We start from the raw sequence: 25,070 nt of genomic DNA, 5'->3' as shown, positions 1-25,070 counted from the left end.
CAAAGATGCTTTCTCTTGGACTTTATTCAGTCAGGGAATTCACGACAATTAAGTCACCATTACCTTGCCCTAGGAATCCACAGAGTTATACACACTGGTTTGTAGAAGTCCATTTATCCCAGCATTGTGGGTAAAAACCTGTCATTTCAGCTTTGGTCTCTCCTAGGACACAAAACTCCTTAGGGGAAATCGCTGTGCAAATTAGCTATAAAAAGAATCTTTAACCCTGAGGGTTTTACTGCCACTTCCTGCAAACTGGTCTAAATAAAGAGGGAAACACTCATCTTCAGCCTTTGAGTCGTTCTGACGTCTGCCTGCAACACCACAGCGGATGGTATATTCATAGGCTACATTTGTCACAGGTGGTGTGGCTTCCCCACGTTCACTGATGAATCTCAGCGGGCTGTTGAAAATGTGAAAGACTTATTTGAATAGAAAATACAGTCTTAAACATGTATTTTGCAAAAAAAAAACCTCTTGTATAACCATTACAAAAACAAAACAGCTGCTCCTCAACAATACTTTCCCCCCATACTGTAATGGCTCAACCCATTACATCATGTTGGCACAGGAAGTATTTGCTCGCCTCCCCCTTTGAACTCCTGAGAAAGCATGGTGAATAAGTTAGAGTGAAGCAAGCTAATACTGTACATAACATGAGTACCACCATCACTAACAAGCATGGTGTGAAGTGTGTAAAGGTGCATATGGGACAAATGATGGGGTCTCCTCCATATTGTCAGTGTGCAATAAAGAAACACCCATGCCTTATTCACCAAACTTACAGGTTTTGATACAACCATACAAACAGACAGATGTGCATGTAAAACTGGTTATTGTGTCAGTTCACTGACTTTATGACTCTTCTCTACTTTTGTGCTGCTGTTCTTACTAATTAATTTTAGCATTTCAAGTTATCATAATTACCCCAATTAAGGTTGACAAGCCCACTAACCCAACGCAAACATACCATGCATGTGTCTATGAGTGAGAGACAACTGCTTGTAGAGCAAGTGAAACATTGCTGAGGAAAAAGGCAGATTTGCAGTACAAAGAGGCATATTGTTAACATGAAAGCTGGCACTCTGTTTGAAACATTGGATGCTTCAAGCTTATACAAGAGCATAATCGATATTCTGCCCAAGCTTCCCATGCTGCATTATTCACTCACACCAAATGGTGGGTATTCTGATTCTGATCCTCAAAGTTTTGTAGGCACCTCATCTATAAAACACACAACAGTCCTGAAATTGTTTTAACATTGAGAGTATTTCATTCTGTATTAGTATGGTAAGATTATTTTTAACAGGTGAGCCTGTGCTTCTCCGTGTCCATATGTGGACACTGTGTAGAATTACTCTTTGGTTGGAAGGGTTCATGAATAGTAAGCAGTTGGCTGAGATGCCCACAAAACCCATTTAAGACGGTGCCAGACACCTGACAGAACTTTTTCTTCACCCACTGTAATTTCAAATACCTGCAGTTAATAAAGTGAGACAAGCCTGGATTAAAAAGGATAACGGAGATCTTTAATACTCAAATAGACGCCTGTTCCCTGTAAGTTTGCTCCTGTCAGAAATACTGACTGCTTGTGCTTATCGGACACACTTTGATTACCATCATCATCATCATCATCATCATCATCATCGTCATCATCATCATCATCATTACCATCGTTTGTGTGGTGTATGTGTTCAGTAATTCAGTACGGCCCTTGAAAGATGTCAGAAAAATTGAAAAGGTCTTTGATAAGAAAAAGGTTTCCCACCACTGTTTACTTCATGCCGTATTGACATGCCATTTGATTGAAACTCTAAACATTGTTGAGCCATGGCTGCAGTATGGCTCATGGTCATCTGTTCATCAAGGCAATGCTTTGGTCCAGACTGAAATATCTCAATAAGTTTTAGGATTTGGAATTCATTCATGGTGCTCAGAGGATGCCTGTAAAATTAATGACATTCCCACCAGCCTCAGCTGTACCTTGTATTTAATGGCAATTTTTAAAAGTTAGCATGGTCACGCACCAAACTAAGATGGTGAGCATAATAAACATTCCACTTGCTTAACATCAGTATTTTAGCACTCATTGAGGGCATGTTAGCATGTTGATGTAGCATTTAGCTCAATGCACCACTGTGTCTAAGTACAGCCTCCCAGAGTTGCTCACTGCCTGTTGCTAAAACGGGTAAATGCATGTTTTTATGGGTTCAATTAGTGCTACTGTGGCTATACATATATATAAATTGCACTTCATTTTTTTCTTATTTAAAATAACTTGAAATTCATGCTGCAGGCAACTGAAATTGTGAGAAACTAAATGTGAATATATGTCTGAAGTCTGAATGCCTTTATTGTATTCCTGTCAATACAGAGCGGTCGTACCGAAGCCAAATGCCACGTTGAGATGGGAGCCTTTGCCTGGGTTCACCAGTGACATACAATACTGTATGCACACATACAGCATGCATATAGTGGGAACATACTGTACTCTTATTCAGTGGGGTAGAGCAGTTGTAGAAGAGATTTCCTTTAGTTTGTACCAAGGCAGCATCTGTATTTATCTGTGATCCGTGCAAAGCCTCTGAGACTCCACAGCTTTGTGTGCCTTATGGGGAAGACACATCAAAAACACGTAACTCTAGAAAAGATGCTTTTTCAATGTGCATCAGAAAATGGGGACTGGCTGAGCAAACAAACACATTCCTGTATTTTCCCTCTAACCCCAAACCCCTCTTTATTGTTTTGTTTCTCATTCCCCTTTTTTGTTGTTATTGTTTTCATTGAAAGCATTCACCACAATATTTCTTTTTTCTTTTTTCTCCATCTCCCCAGCCTTCAGCTCTGCCATCCATTCTCTGGATGGGGCGACGCAGAGGAGTGACTTTGTCTCCATCCTCAGGGAGTTTGGGAACCACTATGTGCAGGAGGCGGTGTATGGCTTCCAGGAGTCCTGTACCATCTGGTACCCCAACAAACAGGTCCAGAGGCAGCTGTGGCTGGAGTACCAGGACATTAGCAAAGGTAGGACACACACAGTGCATCTGTGAGTGAGTGCATCTCTTAAAGAACTGTAATTCCAGTGTTAATTTCATCAACGAAAGTAGTTCCATTTCCTGCGCTGCATACATATCATAGCTACACCATCAGCACACACGATGAGCACAGTCAGGACTCAGTGAGTGTGTGTATGTCAGTAAACTCAAGTGTCAGTTATGTGCAAGCGTGCATCTGCACAAGTGCGTACGCATGTGCAAGCACTTGTGCCAGTCGATGTCACAAGAGTTGGTTATATGTGGTGGATGCTGATGTGAAGCTATAGCAGGGCAAACAGCAGGGCAGCTACATTTCAGGTTTATTTAAAGTGGCTTTAGGAGCTTCAGTCCAAAACTATCAAGCTAACTAGCTGAAAACATACGCTGTGCTATCATAAACAACAGCCTTGCATGCATCTAACTCCTGAGCAGCTAAATTACTGATGGGTTTAGTCATGTATTCAGTGATAAAACAAAAAATATATGATATATAAAAATTGGCCACATCTTCATCAGCATGAATTTGATTTGATATGGCATCAAAATGAATCTGGATGTATTCCTTAAACTGATATCATCACACCAGTGGACCAAACACTGCCTGCAAAGCTGCGTTCTGAATCCTTCAACCTGTGTTTCACATCAGATGATGATGAGGTAACATCTTATGTGAAATATCTTTGACTAAAATGACAAAAACTATAAGTTTTGGCTGAATGACATTGACTGAAATATTCGATTTAATCTGATGACTAAAAAGAGACTAAAATATCAACAGTTTTCATTGACAAAAATTGGAATAATATAGTTTAAATTCTCTTTGATTCAAATAAGACTAAAATGCTCAGACTTTAGGAAAAAAACACAGGACGAGGTTGAATAAATAGGATGAAAATTAACAAGCACATTTTTACCATAGCCTCTATGAAACATCGACATAGCCTCTGTGACGTCACTCGTAGGTCTCTGAAGAGCCATTGTGAAGCTCAGTGACAATGGCTCCGGCCGTTGCCATCTTGGCAGTGCTTGACTAATGGGGGTCTATGGAGACCGACTCACCTTTGGAGCAAAGGAGCTGCAGTTTCTGGCACTTCCATGTTGGCTTCATTTTCAGCCCCGGAGGTTGCCACTTCCATTTGACACAGGACTAGACTAAATTAATAAAAATAGCTGAAAAAAATGACACACTTTAGGAATAAAAAAAAAAATTTATTGGTCTGAGCATCAAAGGTAAGGTGAACGTGTTTGTGACTGTGTGGGATGTGTGAGGAACACACTTATTTATATGTTCATTGATTGTACAGATTCATTATATGTCACCCCCACAAAACACACAGAGGCACATATAGCTGAGTGAGTGTGTGTGTGTGTGTGTGTGTGTGTGTGTGTGTGTGTGTGTGTGTGTGTGTGTGTGTGTGTGTGTGTGTGTGTATGTGTGTGCGTGGACTGGATTATTATGTCACAAATTTAGAACTGGCGGGACTCTTGATCATACCTCAGCTGCAGAGTAAATGCTTGCCAGGAGAAATCCTTAAACGTCACATGGGACCTCTTTTAACAAGGCTCTTCTCTTGTTCCCTTTTTTCTTTTCTTTTTTTGGTTGTACCCTGTTGTGAAGAGATGTAATGGGCTCCCAGGGTGGCAGTCTCTCAGAAATGCTCTTGAGGTCCTTGTTTCAACCATGAGTTGTTGCTTTTTTTTCAGCACTCTTTATGGAAGTACCCTTGTAGATTGTTTGGTCGATCTTTTATGGGCTTTAGGTTGCAAACAAACACAATCCAGCACTTCTCATTCCAAGGCATGTGTATTTCACTCCCGTCCTTTTAACTGCTCAATGAAATGTCCTCGTCAGTTTCTGAAAGCTGGTATCTGATGTCTGGTAAGATTCAAATCTTTGTGAATTTTGTGATCAGATTCTGCTTCAGGCTTTGTTTCTGCATGCGCTGCTGATTTATCACTGGATGTTAGTGGGTCATGAACTTTGTCAAACCACACCCCGCAGCTTTATCTTTTGGACATGGAAAACGCAGATGCCCACAACACATTTGGAGCCAAAATTAACATGATAGTTTATTTTAATGAGCTTACAAGACAGATGCCATAGATCCCAAAAAGTCTGACTTATCTAAACTAATTTCACTGAAAGTAAACTAGGAAAAGTTTTATTTATTCTAGTGGTCACCTTTAATTTCAAGTGTGTTCAAACTGTGCTGTAAAAGAAATACATTTTGCAGCACCCTTGGCCCACACTCAAAGCACCCCGCCCTGGAGCTACAGACTGAATCAGAGTTCATGTTCAACTGCTTCTGTGAACATAACATTTAACATCTGACTTTAGCTTCCTTTGATAAATGAAAAAAAAAAGGTTTTCTAGAAATAAGTTTCTACTTCTCGAAGTAAGATGTCATTAAAGATGCTTTTTTTGCTCATAGTAATCATTTCAAACAGCTCGACTCACCAGTAGATTCTTTTAAAAAGTTTGTTCGTACACAGACATTTTTCTTCATCACACATGCCCTCGGTTGTGAGTACAGCTGCACTAATAGCTCTTCATTTACATACTTTTAATAGCCAGACAGACGACACTTGTTCAATGACCTGTTTCCAAGCAAAAGTTCCTGTAAACACTCATGTGTAACAGCCGTTCCGTGAAATGTAATTTAATCAGCTGCCTCTGCAGAAATGACAGATGCATGCTGTGTTCAGTTATTTTCATTAGAAAGATCAAATTATGTTGGCATGTTGCATCTGTCAACACTATATGTGTGTGACATCACAACGTGACGCGCAATGCTTTTACCTTCTGTCGGAGTCTCGCGCTGAAGCGGAGTGTGTGTGGTCTGCATCGCAGCGCAGCTTTGTCACCACATCAGCACTGTTCTATCTCAAGCAATTACAGTAAACGACACAAGCACCCTCCAGAAGCACTCCAAGCACTTGTGCATAAATGAACAGTCAAAGGAGCAAAATGTTTTTGCGTTTTCTTTAAGTCCTCAAAATGCCAGCGCACGCCTGTCAGCCATCCATCTTTTTGTCACCTGTTCTTCTGTTCTGGGTGAGTCTCAGCGGAGGTGAGTAATAGCCCGTCTCCACCTGCCGTTTCACCTCAGTGGCTCCAAACTGTCCGCGCTTGTTTCCTTTGTTTGCCGCGGCCACTTTTCTTCCCTTCCCTTACTTTGTCCAAGGACACCCCCGCTGCGCTGTTCACTCCCAGTTACCTCTGCGCTGACAGATGGCATTAGATGACTGAGTTTTCCAGACCTCATGAAAAGTGCATTACTCTTCATTTTCAGCCACCTCTGACACACCGCTCGCACACCGTGCTAAACGATTCAACACAATCAAAAAAATGCCACGATCCTCCTTCTTAGCCTCTTCTTTATAAAATGTATGTCAAGTTTGGTTTTTTTTTTCCCCACCAAATTCATGCTACAGCAAGGCAGTTGAAAGTTTTTGTTTGGGTTGGTGTCAGTGAACTTTCCAACAGAGTTTCTGCAGTCCTCAGGACTGCATGGGATTAGTATGATTGTGACATCAGTGGCAGATTTTTACATGAATAAAGTCATGATCAGTATCCAAGACCACTATATTTCACATTCATATGATGTGCTGGAAAGGAACTGATGTCTCAGTGTGATTTTTGGGGATGTTTTCAGAAGGTAATTTGTTTTCTAATGTTGGAGAAAAGAGAGACGGTGTTCGCTTGATATACTTCCAATTAATTCAAATGAGTGCAACCTTCTTAATCTGTCCATAGTAGGTCAGCTAAACATGTAGAAATGGAAGACATATAAATGAACATATGCTGAACTAACTAAACTTACATAAATGCTCCCAACTTTGAATCTATTTCCCCTCTAAAAAGTTTTTTTTTTTTCCACTCAAGTGTCTGTGAAATTAGAAAACTATGAACCTGTAAAATGAAGCGTTGCATAATTACTATCACAAATTAACAAAACTGCCCATGCAAATATGTCTTACTGAAAACCCCATTTGCACTGTTGGATTTTTAAAATGCAACAATACAATAGAGCTACTGCTCATTGTAAAAAGGAATTACTCATCACACTGCTTTTCTCTTCGCTGGTTGCCATTGACCAGGCTATGGATGTAACAGTAAGAGGAAGCCATGTTTCCCCCGGCCTACATTCCTGTTGTTATCAGTCCCCATGCTGAAGCCACAATAAAACATTGGATTTGGTCCATGTGGTGCTGAAGATCTGATTGTCTGAACTGCTGTGGAATCTATCTAGAATCTATTTTTGCTGTCAGACAGAGCATGGTGATTACGTTGGGCTGTGAGGATCTGAAATTATTCAATCTAAGTGGGTAACTGTTTCAACGCGTCCCAGGACCATCCATTTCGACGGAAAGAAATAGATTCCATTGGCAAAAACTTGAAATCAGAGTCATCTTTCTTAATCTCTTCCTGGCTTCTTGGAAACGTCCTGGCCTTTTGGAGGGAGTAATGAGCTCACAGGAGAGTTTGATGATCCATGTCCTCGCCCTTTGCTCCATATACAAGATGCGTCCAACTGCAGCCTCCCTCCATATTCAGTGAGAAGCCAGGCTGATCGTTTTCTGCATTTTAGCCTCCTTGGGCACAGCTGCTACCGGTAGTTTTAAGGTTTATTTATGTACATAGTTAATAATAATATATAAAATGGAAAAACGATGGATACTGTATGTTTTTCCAGTGCTATGCAGGATGCTTTGGCCAGCATCAGTGGAGAAATGATGGTCTCCTCTTGCAGAAAACGGAGAAGTTTGTTGCATTCACCTCATTTGTGTCACTGTAGCAGCTCAAAGCTCTTCATCTGTATGAACTGCAGATATCTGGTTTACACGATTTCATACTAAATCAAATTCTGTGTGGGCTGCTTGAAAAAACAGGGAACAGCTTGTGTGAATTCTCATGAATACAAAATGACACAGTTATCTAAAACAACCACTCCTCCAGCGTAGATTTTCACTTTAAAACAAAATCAATGAAAAGCGGCGCAGAAACTGTGATATTTTGTGGCAATTGTGCATCGACTGTGAATTATAACTCAGCAGACTGGAGCTCAGGAGGTGAAAGAAGCACACAGTGCGCCACGGTCTGTAAAGTTAATTGAAGACTTACACCAGTTGTTTCCTAATGACCCAGGAACTTTAAAACAACACACAGACACACACAGATACATGCACACATACACAGTGCCTGACTGTCATTGCTGTATCAGTCATGTTTGTAGAGACACAGCCATAGCTCATTAACTGTGTGTGTGTGTGTGTGTGTGTGTGTGTGTGTGTGTGTGTGTGTGTGTGTGTGTGTGTGTGTGTGTGTGTGTGTGTGTGTGTGTGTGTGTGTGTGTGTGTGTGTGTGTGTGTGTGTGCGTGCGTGCGTGTTTTTGGCCATGATGCCTTGTCTGGGTGATTAATAGCACTTTCCTCCCAGTACTAGGTTGTGATATGAGTTTCCTATTGTCAGACGCATGACCTCAATTACCACACCAGAGATCAGACACGAGTATGAACCAGAAAGCCACTGCTGCTCTGTTCAGCGGTTTATTACATCAAGGAAAATGCAGTTGATCGGAAAGTTAAAGCTCTTGAAGGGCTTTTAGGAGCAGCTTTAGTGGAAATTCACTTAATAGAATATGGTTGTATTCTCCACATTAACTGAATTGTTATAGAGACTAATGCTTTTGTTATAGGTCTACCTCTGTATCTACTGGCTACCTGCAAAATGTGCTCCTGCACTTCATGTAGCCACACATAATGAACATGTACTGTAATATTTAAAGCTGCACTAATAAATAATTTATACTGACAGTTAGTTAAATGTCTGTGAAGAAGTGTCTCTTGTTATCAAGTCAAAGTTACAGCTCAGTATCAAAAAGCATGCCTCAAAGGGCCGTACATACAATACAAACCGCAATCGACTTTGCAGTTTATTCAGCTCTTTGGAGCATTTGTGGGTCTTTTCGCTCATTATGTCGGTTTTCCACTCGGCTGTTTTGGTTCACTCCCACTGCTCTTATCAGCGTCGTGTCAGCGGCCGGCAGCAGTTTCAGTAACAAAGCCTTAATAGACTCACTGTTGGCTACCTGCTCAGAATCAAACAGCAGACAGACAAAGTTAGTGACTGACTGGTGAATATAGTGGCACATTTAGCAGCTAAAGAGCGAACTGGAGTTGGTGGAGACTAAAACAGCTAAAAGGAGACTCAATTTTCCAAATGAAAGCTAATAGTTATAGGAAATTGTTAGTAATAATTGTTGTTGTTATGTTTGCAGATCATCCTGCTGCCCCCAGGTGGACAAAATAATGATTGAATACAGCTTTAAGAGATCAAATGTTTTAGATTTACAACCAGATGTCCAAAAACATGAATACAGCAGCAGAGAAATATATTGGATAGAGATATTTCCAGTGCATGAGGAGTCAGTGTCTGGTTTGAGTTTGAAAGTGATGGCCATCACCAGTGTGACGCGTTTCAACGACCAGTCAACGAGCGCAGAAGCTGCGCAAGCCCCTACACATTACTAAGCTTTATGTCCTCTATATTGATTTTTTCTTTTTTTTTTTTTGTAAATTCTAAGTTGTTTATTGAACAAAATGTTCTTCCAGAACTACCTTCAAACTTTTTTAAAAGCTGGTAGCAATATCACACTGATTTCTCAAGGTTACATGTTTCTATACTTAAGAGAAGAATCTCACACTTGCTGTGTGGGCTGCTCAGAAATGTTTCAAGGACTGCCTCCGAACTTCTCCAAAACACTCCTAAAATGGCGAGAGCACCAAAGGCATGTCGAAATGCCTTCAGAAAACACACAGAGTGGACGTGAATATGATTAGCCTTTTTTAGCTTCCCCCGTCTCTCGTTCACTTGGTGAACTGTCACATGGAAAATTTGTGAGGACCAGTTTGCTTGAGCGCGGCTTCAAAATAATTAGATGCTTTGGAGTTCTGTCAAAACACTCCAGCAGCAATTAAAATTTGAATGTGCCTCACAAACACCTAAAGGTGACATTATGGAGCTTGTTAAACTGTTAAATGTCAGATCAAATTGAAAATACCGTACACGGACGGAAAATTCTGACACAAGCAAAGGTGTGTCTACAGTAAACACAGCAAACCGCGTCACTCAGACTGGAGTCACTTCCTATTGTTTCCTCTGTGAATCTGTTTATCTTTCTTAGCTAACTGTTTTTTCTCTGACTCTCAAACTATCGTCCTCTCTCTCTCAATTAAATCACCATGACCTCCTTCCTCCACCTCAGCGCCCTCCCCTGCCGAGTCGGGTGTCATCTCTCTTCTAACCTCCAGCGCAGTGTTGCATGCTGGTGTGTGTGCGAGTGTGATCACCCTGCCAGCAGCCAGGTAAAAATAGGTTCCTTATTTATTCTGTTAGGGCCTGTCATTTTAACAAAGAAGCACCGGAGAAAGTCTCGCTCTGGGGGAAGAGGGTGGAGCAGAGGAGGAGGGGAACGAGAGCGGTGAGGAAGAGCAGGAAAGACATGGATCGCAACTGGCCCTGACCTCGGCGACCCCTCGAGACCCCCACACAACACACGCGCCTCAGATTAGCACCACCTGCCCCACCTGGTTACCATCTGGGAATTAAGTATCCCTCACTGGTGAAACTGGACAGCAAGCTTCTCTCCACATACAGCTCTCTCTCTTCCTCTTTGTCTTATTTTTGTGCTTCTGTTTATGGAGGGATCAGATAAGTTATTGCATGTATCCAGATAACAAACCTAAGAGCACATTTTTGATTGCTTTATGACCAATAAGAGATTCTTAGCCTGATCAGTCAGTCATGTTAAGATTTTGATGCGTCATACAAAGTGAAATATTTACACACAGGACAGAGGACAAATATATCATCAAATGTCATTAAATAAAATCTGCAACCAAAATAGAAGAAAAAACATCTAAAGGAGGTACAAATGAAATTGCCATGCATTAATTAAAGGTACTGTTAATAAAGCTCAGATGACACTGTACAGAAGGGTGTAGTATCAACTGAAAATGAAAAAAGAAAGTTAATATATTCTGGTTTTGGTACAGGAAGATGAGCAATGTTCAGCTCATTCCCCAAAATAATCTAAATTACTGCTCATTAATTACTCTTTTCAAAAGTAATTTTATTACTTTACTCCCTGCAAACAGTAATTCATTACACTGCTGATAATATTATATCTTATACAAACCCCCAAAATTTGTAATTGCATCTTTGCTCCTCAGAAGTCTGACTTTGCATGTGCACCTCTGTGTGAATGTTAGTGGAATCACAGATAAGCGCAGTTAAGGATTCACTCTGCAGCCTGTGAATTAAATCCATAAACATACATGAAAAGGACACAGCAAGTGATTTTTTTCCTGTGGGTCTTCTGTTTCCTCTGACCAGTACTTTCCCAAGGGTCTGTCTGAAAGATGGAAAGTCAGTCATGGAGATCATCCATCACATGTCCTGCCACAAGCGTCATTAGCTCTTTGTCGCTTGTGGCCTGCTGTCCGTGATTAAAACCCAGTTTTGTTTATTAGCCGCTGAGCGCTTATATTTGTGTTTCAAGAGGCTGTCATCTTTCCAATCGACAAAATCAACATAATATAAATATTTTTAGCCCCTGAATGCAAGCATTTCAATCTACCAAGCTGCACACAGGGGACAGAGTTAAGGAAAAAACAACATAAAGTGTCTCAGGAAGGTGTTGGACCTCTCTGTGTCAGCTGGGTTGAGATCTGGTGAGTGTGAAGGTCAGAGCATATGATTCACATTCTTTTCATGCTCATCAAACCATCCAGTGACCCCTCATGCTCTATGGACCAGGTCACATCTCATATTGACATTCTCAGTCACCTTCTGTTTTTCCTTACGTATCGCGCTAATGCACAAGCAGCGTGGTCATCAGTGTCCACCACAGTATTCATCAGTGATTTACTGTTCACTGATGTCTTTCCCATAGATCTAAATGCAGATGTCTCTTCAGTCGCTTCTCCTAAGCGCTACCCAGTGGAGCAGCCTTTGTGAGTGAAGCTCCTGCCAGCCGTGCCCCAACAGCGAACCCTCTTTCAAAGTCACTCAGATCTCTTCCTCTTGTCATATTGATAGAAATTCAGAATCAACCTGCTCGGCCTGCTCAGCATTTCTATCCATGCCACAGAGCATGATTGGATTTTTACTGCTTCATTGTGCCACGCAGCGCACCTTTTGTGGACGCGTCTGCATTCGTTCCACTTCTCCATTCATTTATTCTGATTTTCCCTTTGTCACCTGTCTGTAGCTTGCTGCTTCATGACGAGCGTCCAGGACAGTTATGAAAATGAGTCCAGGATGCGAATGCTTTGTTGGATTTCAAATCAGTTGGGGGGTGACTACAAAAGCAAGGTGCTGAAATTGTATTAGTAATTCTTTGGACTACTTGTTACTGGTAAAAATAATGTTATTACTGTAATGCATTACTCCTATTGCCTTACTGCCCAACCCTGAAGATGACATCCCCATGCTGATCTCACCATCAAGCGTTAGCTTCCGATGAATTTTATTTATATTCCAGGCCTGGAAGAAATTCATATCAGCACAGTTCACGTACAGCAGGACTGGATGGACGCCAGATGAATCTTAAGAAGACAGACATCAGTTGGTGTTTGTGCTCACTATGATAACACTGGTGCCCCAGCTGTGTGAAGCCTCCTATGGAGAAAGTCCCCTGATTATCACATACTATATAACCAGGTATATTGTTTGTCAGTCTTGTAGTGAGTTACCGTTTGTTGAAGCTCCTCAAGTGCTAGCACTGCTCCCATGTCGAGACAGAAATAACACTGTGTGTGTGTGTGTGTGTGTGTGTGTGTGTGTGTGTGTGTGTGTGTGTGTGTGTGTGTGTGTGTGTGTGTGTGTGTGTGTGTGTGTGTGTGTGTGTGTGTGTGTGTGAAATGTTTTCTGACCAAATGTCATATTTGGAGCCTTTAGCCTAAGGCTATACAGTCTACCATAAATATTCTACATGCTCGGCGCTCGTTCTAGCGCTCAAAAGGTAAAAGCTATTCTGCCAAGGCCACACTGTCCTGATATTTTAGTTTGATATCTTATACGAGAGCCCCATAAAATGACTTTTCATAGAATCTTTGTGTAGATGTTTTCCCCCAACATATTTAATTGCCTGTGAGCCAGGGAGGACTGTCCCCTGAGGGGACACATCTGTGTCATCGTGTGGGTTAAAAAAGTGCAGTATTCTCACACAATAAAACACTGATCATTTTTTGTCCCAGCTTTTTTTTTGTTCTTTAAATCACTTTGATTTCTGATCGACTGCCACGGTAGAAGACCATAGTGGATATACACCAGGGAATTTTATTCTCTTATCTCTGTAATTATCATTGAATACAGTAACAAAAGGGGTCTGAAAACTTGCCTCATAACAGAAACATACAATGAGTTTAATAACAGATGAATACAAAAACAAGCTCTCTCATTGGCAGAAGCAATATATCCAGTGATGTGATGCGTGTCAGATCGTAACTGACAAAATGCTAAATAACACCATATGAATGTGACATAAACTCTCTGTAGCAGAAATATTATTGAAACCTAAATACAGCGCTGGCTTTGTGTATCAGTGTTAACACTGGCAACTTCACAGCTTGTCTTTTGGCAACACTCAGGCTGTTCTCTAAAACTGAATCTAACATGCATACTGTACCTCAGCTAAGTATATATATGTTGTTAATACAGACATTACACTCCATTACAATACAGTACAGTAAGTTTAAACTATGAAGCTTAGAGCACTAGATTGGTTGTTGGAAGGCCTCATTAGAAAAGTCCGCAGATACAGCGAGCTTTTTTTTAGCTGGGGGCGAGCATTTTCTTAATCACAAATATTCAAATTGCTGCATCAGCATTTTAAAGATCTAGTTTTTCTTTTCCTTTTTTTCCTGATGAGGGTTTTCTTCCAGCCTCTGTCAGCTTACTGTGACAAGAAGGAGGTCTGACTACACGAGATTAGAAATAAGAAAGCAGAAGAAGTGGGTGCTTGAGCAATGAGCAATCCTACCAGCAAGTCAGGAGAGCCACCATGAGAACATGGACAAAGAACAGAGGCCCTCTCACAGAGAGTTAATATTCAGGAAAAAAAAAGACAAGCTGCATCAGTAATAGGTAAAGTGAGAATATTTCACTTTAATAGAATATATAGCAATTATTTTATTGTTGTATACCCTTAAGTAGGATGGTGATTCATCCAGGTTTTGTTTTTTTTTTCTGACTTCTTTTTCCTCTCTCTTGCCAAATCTACTGTAGTTGAGGTCAAAAGTCACAGTAACGCATCAGCACAGTCCAGCTTTCAGAAAAAAGAAGAGGAGTGAGCAGGGAGAGCAGAGAAGAAGGTGAAAGAGGTGATGGGAAGGATTGAAGTCACGAGAAAAAGGTGGACAGAGGAGCCGGATGAAGAGCCTGCACGCTTTCTGAGAAATGAAAAAAAAAAAGGCTGTTTGCTGAAACAAAATAGGAAAAAAAATAGGAGATGACAGCAGAGGAGGTGAGAGGAGCAGATTATCAAGAGCAAACAATGGGTATGACAAGGAGGAGGAGGAGGAACAGTGGAGATGTTGTGGAGAGGAGGTGAACAGTGGAGCAGCTGTGATACGAAGACACAAGAAAGGATCTGAGAAGGTGTGGGTGGAGGTGTTGGAGGAGATGTCATCTGCCTCTCCGAGGAGGAGGCAGGGTGATAAATGTCTTCTGCTTGTTCAGTTATCAGACTATTACAGACAGACGTGGAGCAGATGTCTGCTAACTCGTCTAAACGTCTTTCCTGCAAGCGTGCGTTCGCTTGCATTTCCCAGCGTCTTTGCTCCCCCTGTGAATCTGTCAGTGCATTTGTTTATGTGTGCATGTATGGAGTGCACAAGTGTGTGTGTGTGTGTGTGTGTGTGTGTGTGTGTGTGTGTGTGTGTGTGTGTGTGTGTGTGTGTGTGTGTGTGTGTGTGTGTGTGTGTGTGTGCTTATTTGAGCATTCGTGATTGCCAGCCAGCGTGTGTGTGTGTGCACGGTCCTGCAGCAGAAGGATGGCAAAGACTCTTATCCAACTCGTCAAGTCTAACGAAGTGGAACTTTTCCAGCAGCTGAAGTTGAAGTTGGAGATGAGAAACAGATTGTCCGGCCGCTCTGCTGCCGCAAAACTGGTTGATATCAAGCCTCGTCAGCACATTCTCAGACGACATGCCTCAACAGAACAGACAGAGCCAAGAGTATATCAGTTTACATGCAACAGGATTACAGAAATCGCATTACCGCAGGATTATCTGAAAATAAAGATGGACAAAGAAACATGGTACCGAGAAGTCACTAATCAAATTGCAGATACGCTCAGAGATGACATGCTGGTGCTTCTTTGCACAATGTAGACTGAGAGCAGAGACTCTGGTGCTGAGCACGCGCTCAGTGTCTGCTTGGAAGAAATGAAAAAGTAAGCTTTACCCTCTTTCTTGTTCTCATTTGAAAACCTGACCACTGTGGCATGCTCTCCAATATTTAACAATGAGCTGAATATATTGACACAACATGATGAGACTTGAAATTTGAATATGGCCTCCTAGAATATATGTTAACAACCAGTTTGCTTTGTCAAGCCAGGAAGTGTGACGTTCCTGCACCACACACTGGAACAGGCTGGGCTTACGAAGTGCAGGACAGACAAACAGACAGGGCTTTGAGTCCATGTTCTTCCATGAGTCCATGTCCTTAAGTACACTTAATCAAGTGCTGAACTGAAGGATGGAAAAACATAATAAGGCTATACAATACAACACAGTCAAAGATCAAACCAGTGGTTGCCAACCATTTTGACTCATTAAGCCTTGCAGTTGGAGCCTCTCGTCATGTGCCAGATGTCTAATAGTCGTTAGCAGTTCCACCAGAGACATTTCCCCTCTAAAGCTCTCATATGGTGTCATGTGACTTCCATATCTCATGTATGACTTATTATCTCATAATTGCCTAACCTAATAATCACCTAATAATTACTGAAATCCTAATCATAATTACGAAATCTGTATTTCGTAATTATGAGATATCTAATCTAGTCATAAAGGAGCAGCTGATGTGGTCGTCAGGTCAGCAGGGGCACACAGATGCTGCTCGTTAATGATTTTTAAGTGTCCGGGATGTCAGCTTTGAGTTTCTGCTTCTCTTGTAGTTAATTTGGTTGCAAACTGATCATTAAAGACTCTTCATGAGCTGAATGCGTATGCATTTGGTTAGGACTTTTTTTCAGATGAGGCATGAGTGGAGCTTTTTAATTTTGGGTGTGTTAACCAGCAGTGCATTCACTAACACCGTGCTTGACTGTGCATAATACAACCTACAAAACAAAACACTGTGTGTGTCACAGTGTTTTGTTTTTTTTTGTTTTTTTAATTGATGATGGTACTATCTTGGTAAGCAAGATGTGATTTTCTGAAGTTTCTATAGATATGCCTGAAAGTAAAGTCATAAGAAAGCAGAACATTGGGAGCATACATATACAGTCCCTGACAAAAGTCTTGTTGCTTATCAAAGTTGTAGGAACAACAAATAATAACTTGACTTGTAGTTGATCAGTTGGAATCAGAAATAGCTCATATGAAAGGCAAAGGCATCTAGATTATACGTATTATACCAACATAAAGTATTGTATCATTCATTGAGTTTTATCATTTAATTTGAACAGAAAGGTCAGATTTTTCTTGGACAAAAGTCTTGTCGCATACAAAAAATAATGCGCGACAGTATTATACTTCATTTTGAATACACAAATAAGTTACAATAACATCAGAACATAAAGCCATGGTGCCTTGGGAAAAATAATTAGTATTGTGTATGACTCCCATGAGCTTGGAGGACTGCATCCATACATGTCAGCAATGACTCAGATCATCTGGAATGGCAAAGAAAGCAGTCTTGCAGGACTCCCAGAGTTCATCAAGATTGTTTGGGTTCATCTTCCAAGCCTCCTCCTTCATCTTACCCCATACAGGCTCAATAATGTCCATGTCTGGTGACTGGGCTGGCCAATCCTGGAGCATCTTGACCTTCTTCGCTTTCTGGAATTTTGATGTGGAGGTTGAAGTTTGAGAAGGAGCACCACCCTGCTGAAGAATTAACCCACTTTTGTGGTTTGGAATGTAATGGGCAGCAAGGATTTCTTGATACCTCAGGCTGTTGATGTTGCCATCCACTCTGCGATCTTTTGCACACCTCCATATTGGATGTAACCACAAACCATGATTTTTCCTCCACCAAATTTGACTGATTTGATTGTTTTCCGGGTGAATCTTGGGTCTATGCGGGTTCCAACAGGTCTTCTGCAGTATTTGTGGCGATTGGGATGCAGTTCAATGGATGATTCATCAGAAAAATCAACCTTCTGCCACTTTTCCACTGTCCATCCTTTCTGCAAGCTGTGAGACTTGGCAAATGCAACATGTTTTTGTTGTTGTCTTCTGTTTAATGCTGGTTTCTGAGCACTAATTCGGCCATGGAGACCGACATGAGAGAGAATTCGACAAACCGTTCTTGTAGATACAGGGGTTTCTGATGACCACTTCTCATGTAGCTCTGCTGCAGTTGAAAAGGGCTGGCCCTGGACTATCGAAGCAACAAACGCTCCTCTCAAACAGTTGTTTTACCGGGTCTACCTGACCTGGGCTTGTCATGAACATCACCACTTTCTTCATATCTTTTTCTTATCCTCTCCACTTGACATTTGGATACATTGAAGATGTCTGCCACCATAGCAGCAGACTTGGTCTTCAGGCTCTTGATGATCAGCACTTTGGTCTGTGGTTGAATCTTTGGCATGTTGTCAGAGGTCAGGTTGCACTTCACATGAAGGTCTGGTGTGCTGGGATTCTTTTTATACACACCTGGGAATGTGTTAATTCCAGCATTTGTCAAAGGTGAAGCTCTAGTCTGTGATTGGTTGAATCATTTAAAGACACAACAAGACTTTTGTCCTTGCAAAAACAGATGTTATGGGCTTTACCAAGCTGTGAACATCAGGACACTTTTTGACAGTGTAATTTTGCACCCAGTTATTATTGTGAAAGCCTTTGACAATGAAATGAACCATTTATTGTAACAATTGATTTGAAACAATGTTATCTGTCATTTTAAGTTACTATGTCCTTATGCGACAAGACTTCTGTGAATGACTGTACATGTCACTGTAGCACACATACAGTGCAAAGCAAATGACAAAAGAACCTCATCAATTGTGTTTTGCTCTTAGGTAATTGCATCTCCCACCTCAGGTCAGAAAAACTTATTGCTGCATGTGCTGATGTTCAAAGCAGTTCTTCAGTAAGAGAACTCATGACTTCATCACAGAATCCTTATAGAATCCAGCTAACTGCTTTGTATTTGAGTGTTTTACCACAGCTGGCTGTTTTCCAGAGAGTGGACCAACCATCAAATGAATGTCTTGAGGTAGACTCCCCGCAAAACTTTCAGATCATCAGATCCTTGTGAAATGTTTCGGTCAGATTGTGAAATCCTCACAGTGCAGATGTGGCTCTCGCGGGCACGTACAGTTCTGTAAACAAGCCTGGATAGTCATCCCATACGCCTGTGTGCTCACGCAGAGACATGCACGTACATCAACAAGCATCCAGAGATGCAGAAAAGAAGGACAGGCAGCCTTAAATCTGCTGCCTACCAGACAGCTGTGAGTCATTTTCCTTGCTCAGCAAAACAGCCACTTTAGACAGGTTTATTTCATCAAAGCAGAAGCCTAAAAGATATCATAGGGAATGAATAGTCTGTCTGAGTCAGCTTAGTGTTTGATAACTTGGGGCGTTTAAAGTTTTGAGAGAAAGGATAGGCTGCGTAGGGAGTTGCTTGCTGCTGCTGTGTTTTAGGGCCCAAAATGTCGTTTTCATAGCTCCCAAGCCTTGCAAAATATCTACATTGTGTATATTGAGAGCTGTAATGTGTTACTGTGTGTTATATGTAGTTGTTATTATAGTGGGTGCAATATCAATGCATTATATCGATATCAGTATTTTATGCACTGCATATATGAACACAGTAAAGGAGGTTTAACGGTACACATAATGCACTGCTATGTTTTAAGACGTATCTGCCAAGTTGCTAAATGTTGATTCTGAACATGAGTGAAACGTTCACTGGCGGCTTATTTTAATCCCCTTCTTTGCAAAGCAGTATTGTCTCCGGGCAGCAATGAAACTTTTCGGGTTATGTGTCGGCACACACAGCATTGCTTACGGTTGTGCTCTCAGTTAAATATTGAAAAAGTGACTTTAATCATGAGACACGATGCGCTCACTTTATTATCAGTGGACTGAATCCACAATCTAACCTGAAGCACCCCAGCCTGCAGTCCAGCACTTTGCACACCCGCCATCCACCCGGACCACGTCCGCATGACCTCTGTTAAGTGTGATATATCATGTAGCTCTCTGAAAAAAAATAAATAAAAACACCCAAAGAAGTAATATTCTGACAGCACCACAAGCTGCTTAGCAAGTAGCATGTAAAGCTGGTAGATCAGAGAACAGTCACATGAATCATGGTGTCGTCCAACCGATTGGGGCGTCAGATCAGGAAATGCTCCTCTGGCTCATTTTTAACTGTGTGAAAAACAACTCTGGATTGATGATTAATGATAGATGATTGATTTTTGCATTATGTCTCACAAGGCGAAGGGGAATATGTTGTACAGGAACACACATTTATTTGACACCGTGCGGCTGCAGCAAAATAGCAATGAGGATATTTAAAGGAAAGAGGAAATATCTCGGAAACGTACTGATTGATGGAACGTTGCGAGGGGCTTGCAGCTGCCCCACCCGGCCTTGAATTGAATTCTAGGTAACATGAACACGGTCTTCTCAAGTCTCACACCAGCAGCATTTTAATCTGTTTCCTGTTGCTGGTTTATATGCCCTCTAATATTCAATTGAATGTTGTGAATTGGCATTTTTCAGTACGAGAGCACACACGCCTGCTTTCCTTAAATCCAGGCAAATTACCCAGTGAGACAAAGTCCACCATCCCCTCCCTTCTTATCTGAAATACACTACTCACTGACATACAAGCAGCATGCCAATTGTGATTCATTATGTATTGTAGCCCTCCTCGTGTTATCCAGTATTTTCTAATCATGTCCTGCATGATCTGTTTCGGTCCAGCCCTCCAACATCCACTCTTCTCCACAGAAATTTAATTCCGCTCTCAGCCAGTCAAGGTCGTCCCACAGATGAAATTTAAACATTTTATTCTCCTTGGCGGGAGGAGATGGTGGAGTGGGGAGGCAGCCGGCCTGGCATCACCATCACTCGACTTCTTTTCAGCATTTTCTTTCTCCCTGGTATTATTCTTGACTCTGCTCTTGCAAGAAAAGGAGCATTTTGACCCATTTCTTTTTCTTTTCTTTCGCAAGGACTGAGCTTTTTGTTATTTCTTTTTCTTCCTTTTTCATGTTCTAATCTTCCTCCCCTCCCTCTCTAAGTCCTGCCTGCAGGGAATTCTCTGTTACATGTTCTTCACACTCCTTCGTTTTCCTGTCATCTTTTTTGTGCCTGTTTCTATCTTTCTCTCTCTTCCTGTTGGCCATGACAGACTAGACAGTAGATATGCAGGGAGATCTTTCTGTGTTTTGACCTGAGCTGCGTCGGCACCCTTCTGGGGGTGGAGCACTGAACTTTCTCTGACACATTTGATGCAATTTAGATCATTTAGAAATATTTTGATATTGTTTCTTTGAAATGAAGGTATGACTGGACCATTAGTGGAATATAAACAATGTGATCCAAGATGATGCATTTTATTTTAGGCTAAGGCGTCCAAGTTTAGACCTTTCACAGCTGATTTGATGCAGTGTATTGGAGCATGGTGTACAGTGTGTGTGTGTGTGTGTGTTGTGAATGTAAGTAAGAACACATCAACCTCATATGAGAATAACACTGATGACAACTAAGAAATCGCACCACACACAAATACCACATGTAATGCCCTGCACGCCACTTGGTGCTCTCAGTGATGCTGGTTTATAGGACCTCCGCTCAGCTTTAATTTGGGTGGAGGTAAGCTGGCATTTATGTATGACCACCAAACTCAATGTAGCCTACCAATGAAAATCAAGGTGCAAGTTGTCCCAAGAGAGTCGGGGGAATTAATCCAATTAATTACAGTCTGTTCATGTCTGCAGTGCTGAGAAGAGGAAGAGGAATCAGTGAAAACACCTGTTTAAACGACACAAAGAAAGCTAACCCGTATTAGCACAATTGATCGTACGCCGCAGCACAATTTGGCAAATGAAACACAGTTGTCAGGTTATGTCAAAGAAGCCTATTCCACAAGTGACCGAATGTCTTACCAGCAAACGGTTTGCGCAATGGTCATTGCCACAGTCCTAATGATTCAGTCCCAGTGGCACAAAAAATCTCTATATGTACTTTTCTTAAATTCCAACATCCCAGGATTAGTCATATCCAGCTGGTACTTCAGTCAGTGCACCACCCAGAAACACTCCACAGTGCTAACTGTTAGCAAATGCTTCACACAGCTGTAGGATTGGGTGATAATTGTCAGTGGGTTTGTCAGGATGAGCAAACCCCTTTCACCTTTCCACTTCACAAGCAGACAGTGCGGTTTCAGGACTGTGCGACTAAAGCAGTGGGGACAAAGCTCACCGTGGCTAAAAACTCAGACTGAAAACTTCACTGACATCTGAAGACTAAATGACTGCATGCTTTCAGACACTGAAGGTGTCACAGTAACCTTTACCGAGAGTTCTTCAGTGCCCAGTGTCACAGAGCTGCTGCTTCTTTGGAGCTGTGCTGACACAAACTACATAAAAAGGAAAATTTGAAATAAAGCTTCCTGCTGACAGAGATAATGGGATGTCAGTAATGCTGCAGGTAACACACAGTATATTCTTCACTGCATAGTCTACATCACACATTTCTATCACATTTGTGTACACAGACAATTCCAGTGTCTTAGCACTCGTGCATACTAAATATTTAATATTAACTCCTGCTGTGTGGACCTACCTGCAGTACTGCATGAAACTCTGTTGCTCTGCTCTCGCCAACAACCCCACAGTCCCACACCCCATCTATCAGTCAACCTAATTTTCTCAACCACCAGTGTCTTCCAGGACAGTCCAGTGTGTTGACACTGATGAGTGAACGGGCCATTTGTCCTGTGCAACACGGTCCGTCTGCTGCTCTGAGCTCCTGACTGCAGTATATCTGACTTCTTGTCTCATTTATAAAGGCCTCTGTCCGTCGCGCTGTCCTCCTTTCAGCACTTAGTCGTGTCCATTTCCAGTACAAAATCTGCTTTCTTTAATAAGCAGTGGAAAAACAAAACCCGTGCTGTTCCCTCTCTTCTGTCTGATCGCAGTTGGAAGCAGTTCATCCCAACCTGAATTCATTAAGTTCAGTTCTTTTATTTCAAAAACAAAAATTCTACACCATTTAATTGGCTTTGCTGTTTTGTCCCCCTCCTCATCATTTTGAAACATAAATGTGTTTGGTGGATTTTGATGAGAAACACCATTCTTATCATAGAACTGGCAATTTCTATAAAAAGCATTCATTTCACAGTGGATTTGTACAAACCGGCAAACTGCAAGAGTTATGTTGGACCCAGTCTTCTTTTACTTTCATTAACTAGGGATTAGGCAAACCCTGTCTGTGTACTCTGCTGGGTAGTATGCTCGTTCATTTACTCTGTGTGTGTGTGTGTGTGTGTGTGTGTGTGTGTGTGTGTGTGTGTGTGTGTGTGTGTGTGTGTGTGTGTGTGTGTGTGTGTGCATGCGTGCGAGCTTTGAAGGCATTTTATAAACTTACAGAGTCTAGCTGGTCTATGATTTAATGAGGACATGTGACAGAAATATCTTTCCCATAGAGAGACAGAAAATGAGAAGGGAAGAGTGAGAGAGAGAGAGAGAGAGAGAGAGAGAGAGAGAGAGAGAGAGAGAGAGAGAGAGAGAGAGAGAGAGAGAGAGAGATATCAAGGACAGTTGGAGAAATAACTGTAAAGTCAGCTGGGACATCTTAGTGGTAACTCCATCACTGTCCCCAGTGTCTTCGCAAATGTCTAAAAGCAGCAGCTTTGCCAGCCTTGTAATCTGCTGCCTGACTCGAGTCCGTTTTAATTCAGCAATCAAGGCACATTACAGAGCCGCGTGTGTTTTGATGTTGCAAATTCTGTCTCTCTGCATGGGATTTGTGCGTTTCCCCGCACGAGTGAGCCTTGTTAGTATCGTTGCGTCTTGCAGTGTTCATTGTAATGATGATCACATATCGGCAGCCACACAGCTAATACACAGGCATGTTGTCCTGTAATTATGGAAGGATTATGAGAGCCAGACCATGTGACTTTTAAAATAAGGAATAAGACTCTCCTGTGACAAACGGATTGTTCAGTGAGCAATAAAACACACCCTTGCTTGTTTTGGTTCAATCATGGATCTTGTTTATACTGTATAGATAGATAGTTACATACTGTTATATGATGGCAATACTGAGGGCGTTTTCTGACTTCATGACTCTTTTCTACTTGTGCTACAGCTCAACTATGTTTCAGTACTTGCAATTATCCAGTAATTGTCTCTTGTGGCCACAGTGACCACTCTTTAGCAAAAGTTTTTGCTTAAAGTCCAACTTTTTTTTTTTTTTTTTCCTGCTGCAACCTACACACAGTATCTGACTTGCATATATTGATCAGATAATTTCCTTTAAACTTTATGTACATGAATCAGTTAGGTTGGCGGTAGCTGACTGCAACCCACAAGAAGAGCCACATAGACATTATGTACCACAGTAGCTTTTAGTTAACGCGTCCTCATTTTTAAACAAGAACAAATGTCTCACCCTCTAACTTTGTTCGCTGAATGGGCCTCCTTACAAACATCCACAATGAAAAAGTGCACTGTTCATGTCAGTTTGCGGGCTTGTTTCCAGCAGCGGTTTGTTTTCACTGTATCTCCGTGGCCCTGCTAGCTCAACTGTCAGTCAAACGCAGACAGCAGCACACCCACTCAGACGCTCGCAGGCTTTATGTAAGAAGCACTTTGGCCTGCTTTGTGACAGGAAAATGTTTGACTAATTGTGATTTTGGATGGACTTCACAACTGTGTGACACCCTTGTTCCCGCAGACTGTACGCCAAGTGACAAATTGCAGGGAAGTGCATTTCACAAAGCCAGCAGGCGGATAGCTGGTTAACTCCATGTGACACCAGTTTAGTTTCATTTTCACTTCAAACCAAAGATAAAGCGTCCTGTATGCAGTTGAAAAGCGTGTAGATTGAATGTATGCGAGGCAAACAAAAGTGATGCCTCCTCCTGCAGCGTACTCACAAACGCTCATTTTGTCTCTCTCATGTTAAAGGTGAGATGAAAATTCACAAATACAATAAGCGCAAGCGGAATGACATGACTTTAAAAGCTACGTTTGAAGTGTTTATTATCACCTGCCAGGTGATGCTTTCTTTTCAAAATACAGAAAAATCCTTAAAAACTAAGACCTTACCTTGAGCGGTGTAACACGCTTAAGAAGTAACCTTCTGCTACAGATAAAAATACAGCACGCAGAGCTTCTGAAATCCCTTTAAACTATATTATACACATCAATGTCAACAGATGGAAGCACATAGAGAATAACAAGGCTTTCCAAACACTTTGATATTAAGTTTCCCTGGATAGATAAACATTAGAGCTGCATAGAAATTCATCTGATTATTCATTACTGAACAGCATTTGGCAAAGACTGTACAAATGTTCACGCTGCAGAGATGACAGCACCACCGCACGCAGCGTGACTGATTTCAAATTGCCATGTGCCGATTAAACATATTTCTGCATGGCGCTGTCACATGCGTGTCGCATGAAGCTGAGGTTAACTATTTTTATTTTCCCTCCCAACACACAGCACGTATACGGAACCTGACCCCGCCGCTCAACACATTCCTCACTTTATGCTTTAAACCCAGCAGCAATTTGACCGAAGACCTCACATACCCGACGAA

The 25,070-nt window shown here is 41.6% G+C and overlaps 1 protein-coding gene across 6 annotated transcripts in view; it reads left to right on the top strand.

Annotated features, from left to right (window-relative positions):
• astn1 (astrotactin 1) overlaps positions 1–25,070 on the top strand; it is a 370,801-nt gene that overhangs the window by 220,951 nt on the left and 124,780 nt on the right. For all 6 annotated transcript variants that reach the window (XM_070974412.1, XM_070974410.1, XM_070974416.1 and 3 more), the window contains one exon: positions 2,836–3,024. In XM_070974412.1, coding sequence (XP_070830513.1) covers positions 2,836–3,024 — 189 coding nt within the window. The remainder of the gene's footprint in view (positions 1–2,835; positions 3,025–25,070) is intronic.

The sequence above is a fragment of the Chaetodon trifascialis genome, chromosome 11 (genome assembly GCF_039877785.1).
Source record: "Chaetodon trifascialis isolate fChaTrf1 chromosome 11, fChaTrf1.hap1, whole genome shotgun sequence".
Classification (NCBI taxonomy): domain Eukaryota; kingdom Metazoa; phylum Chordata; class Actinopteri; order Chaetodontiformes; family Chaetodontidae; genus Chaetodon; species Chaetodon trifascialis.
Note: the sequence above shows the minus strand (reverse complement) of the source record. Positions and strands in the feature narration are given on the sequence as shown.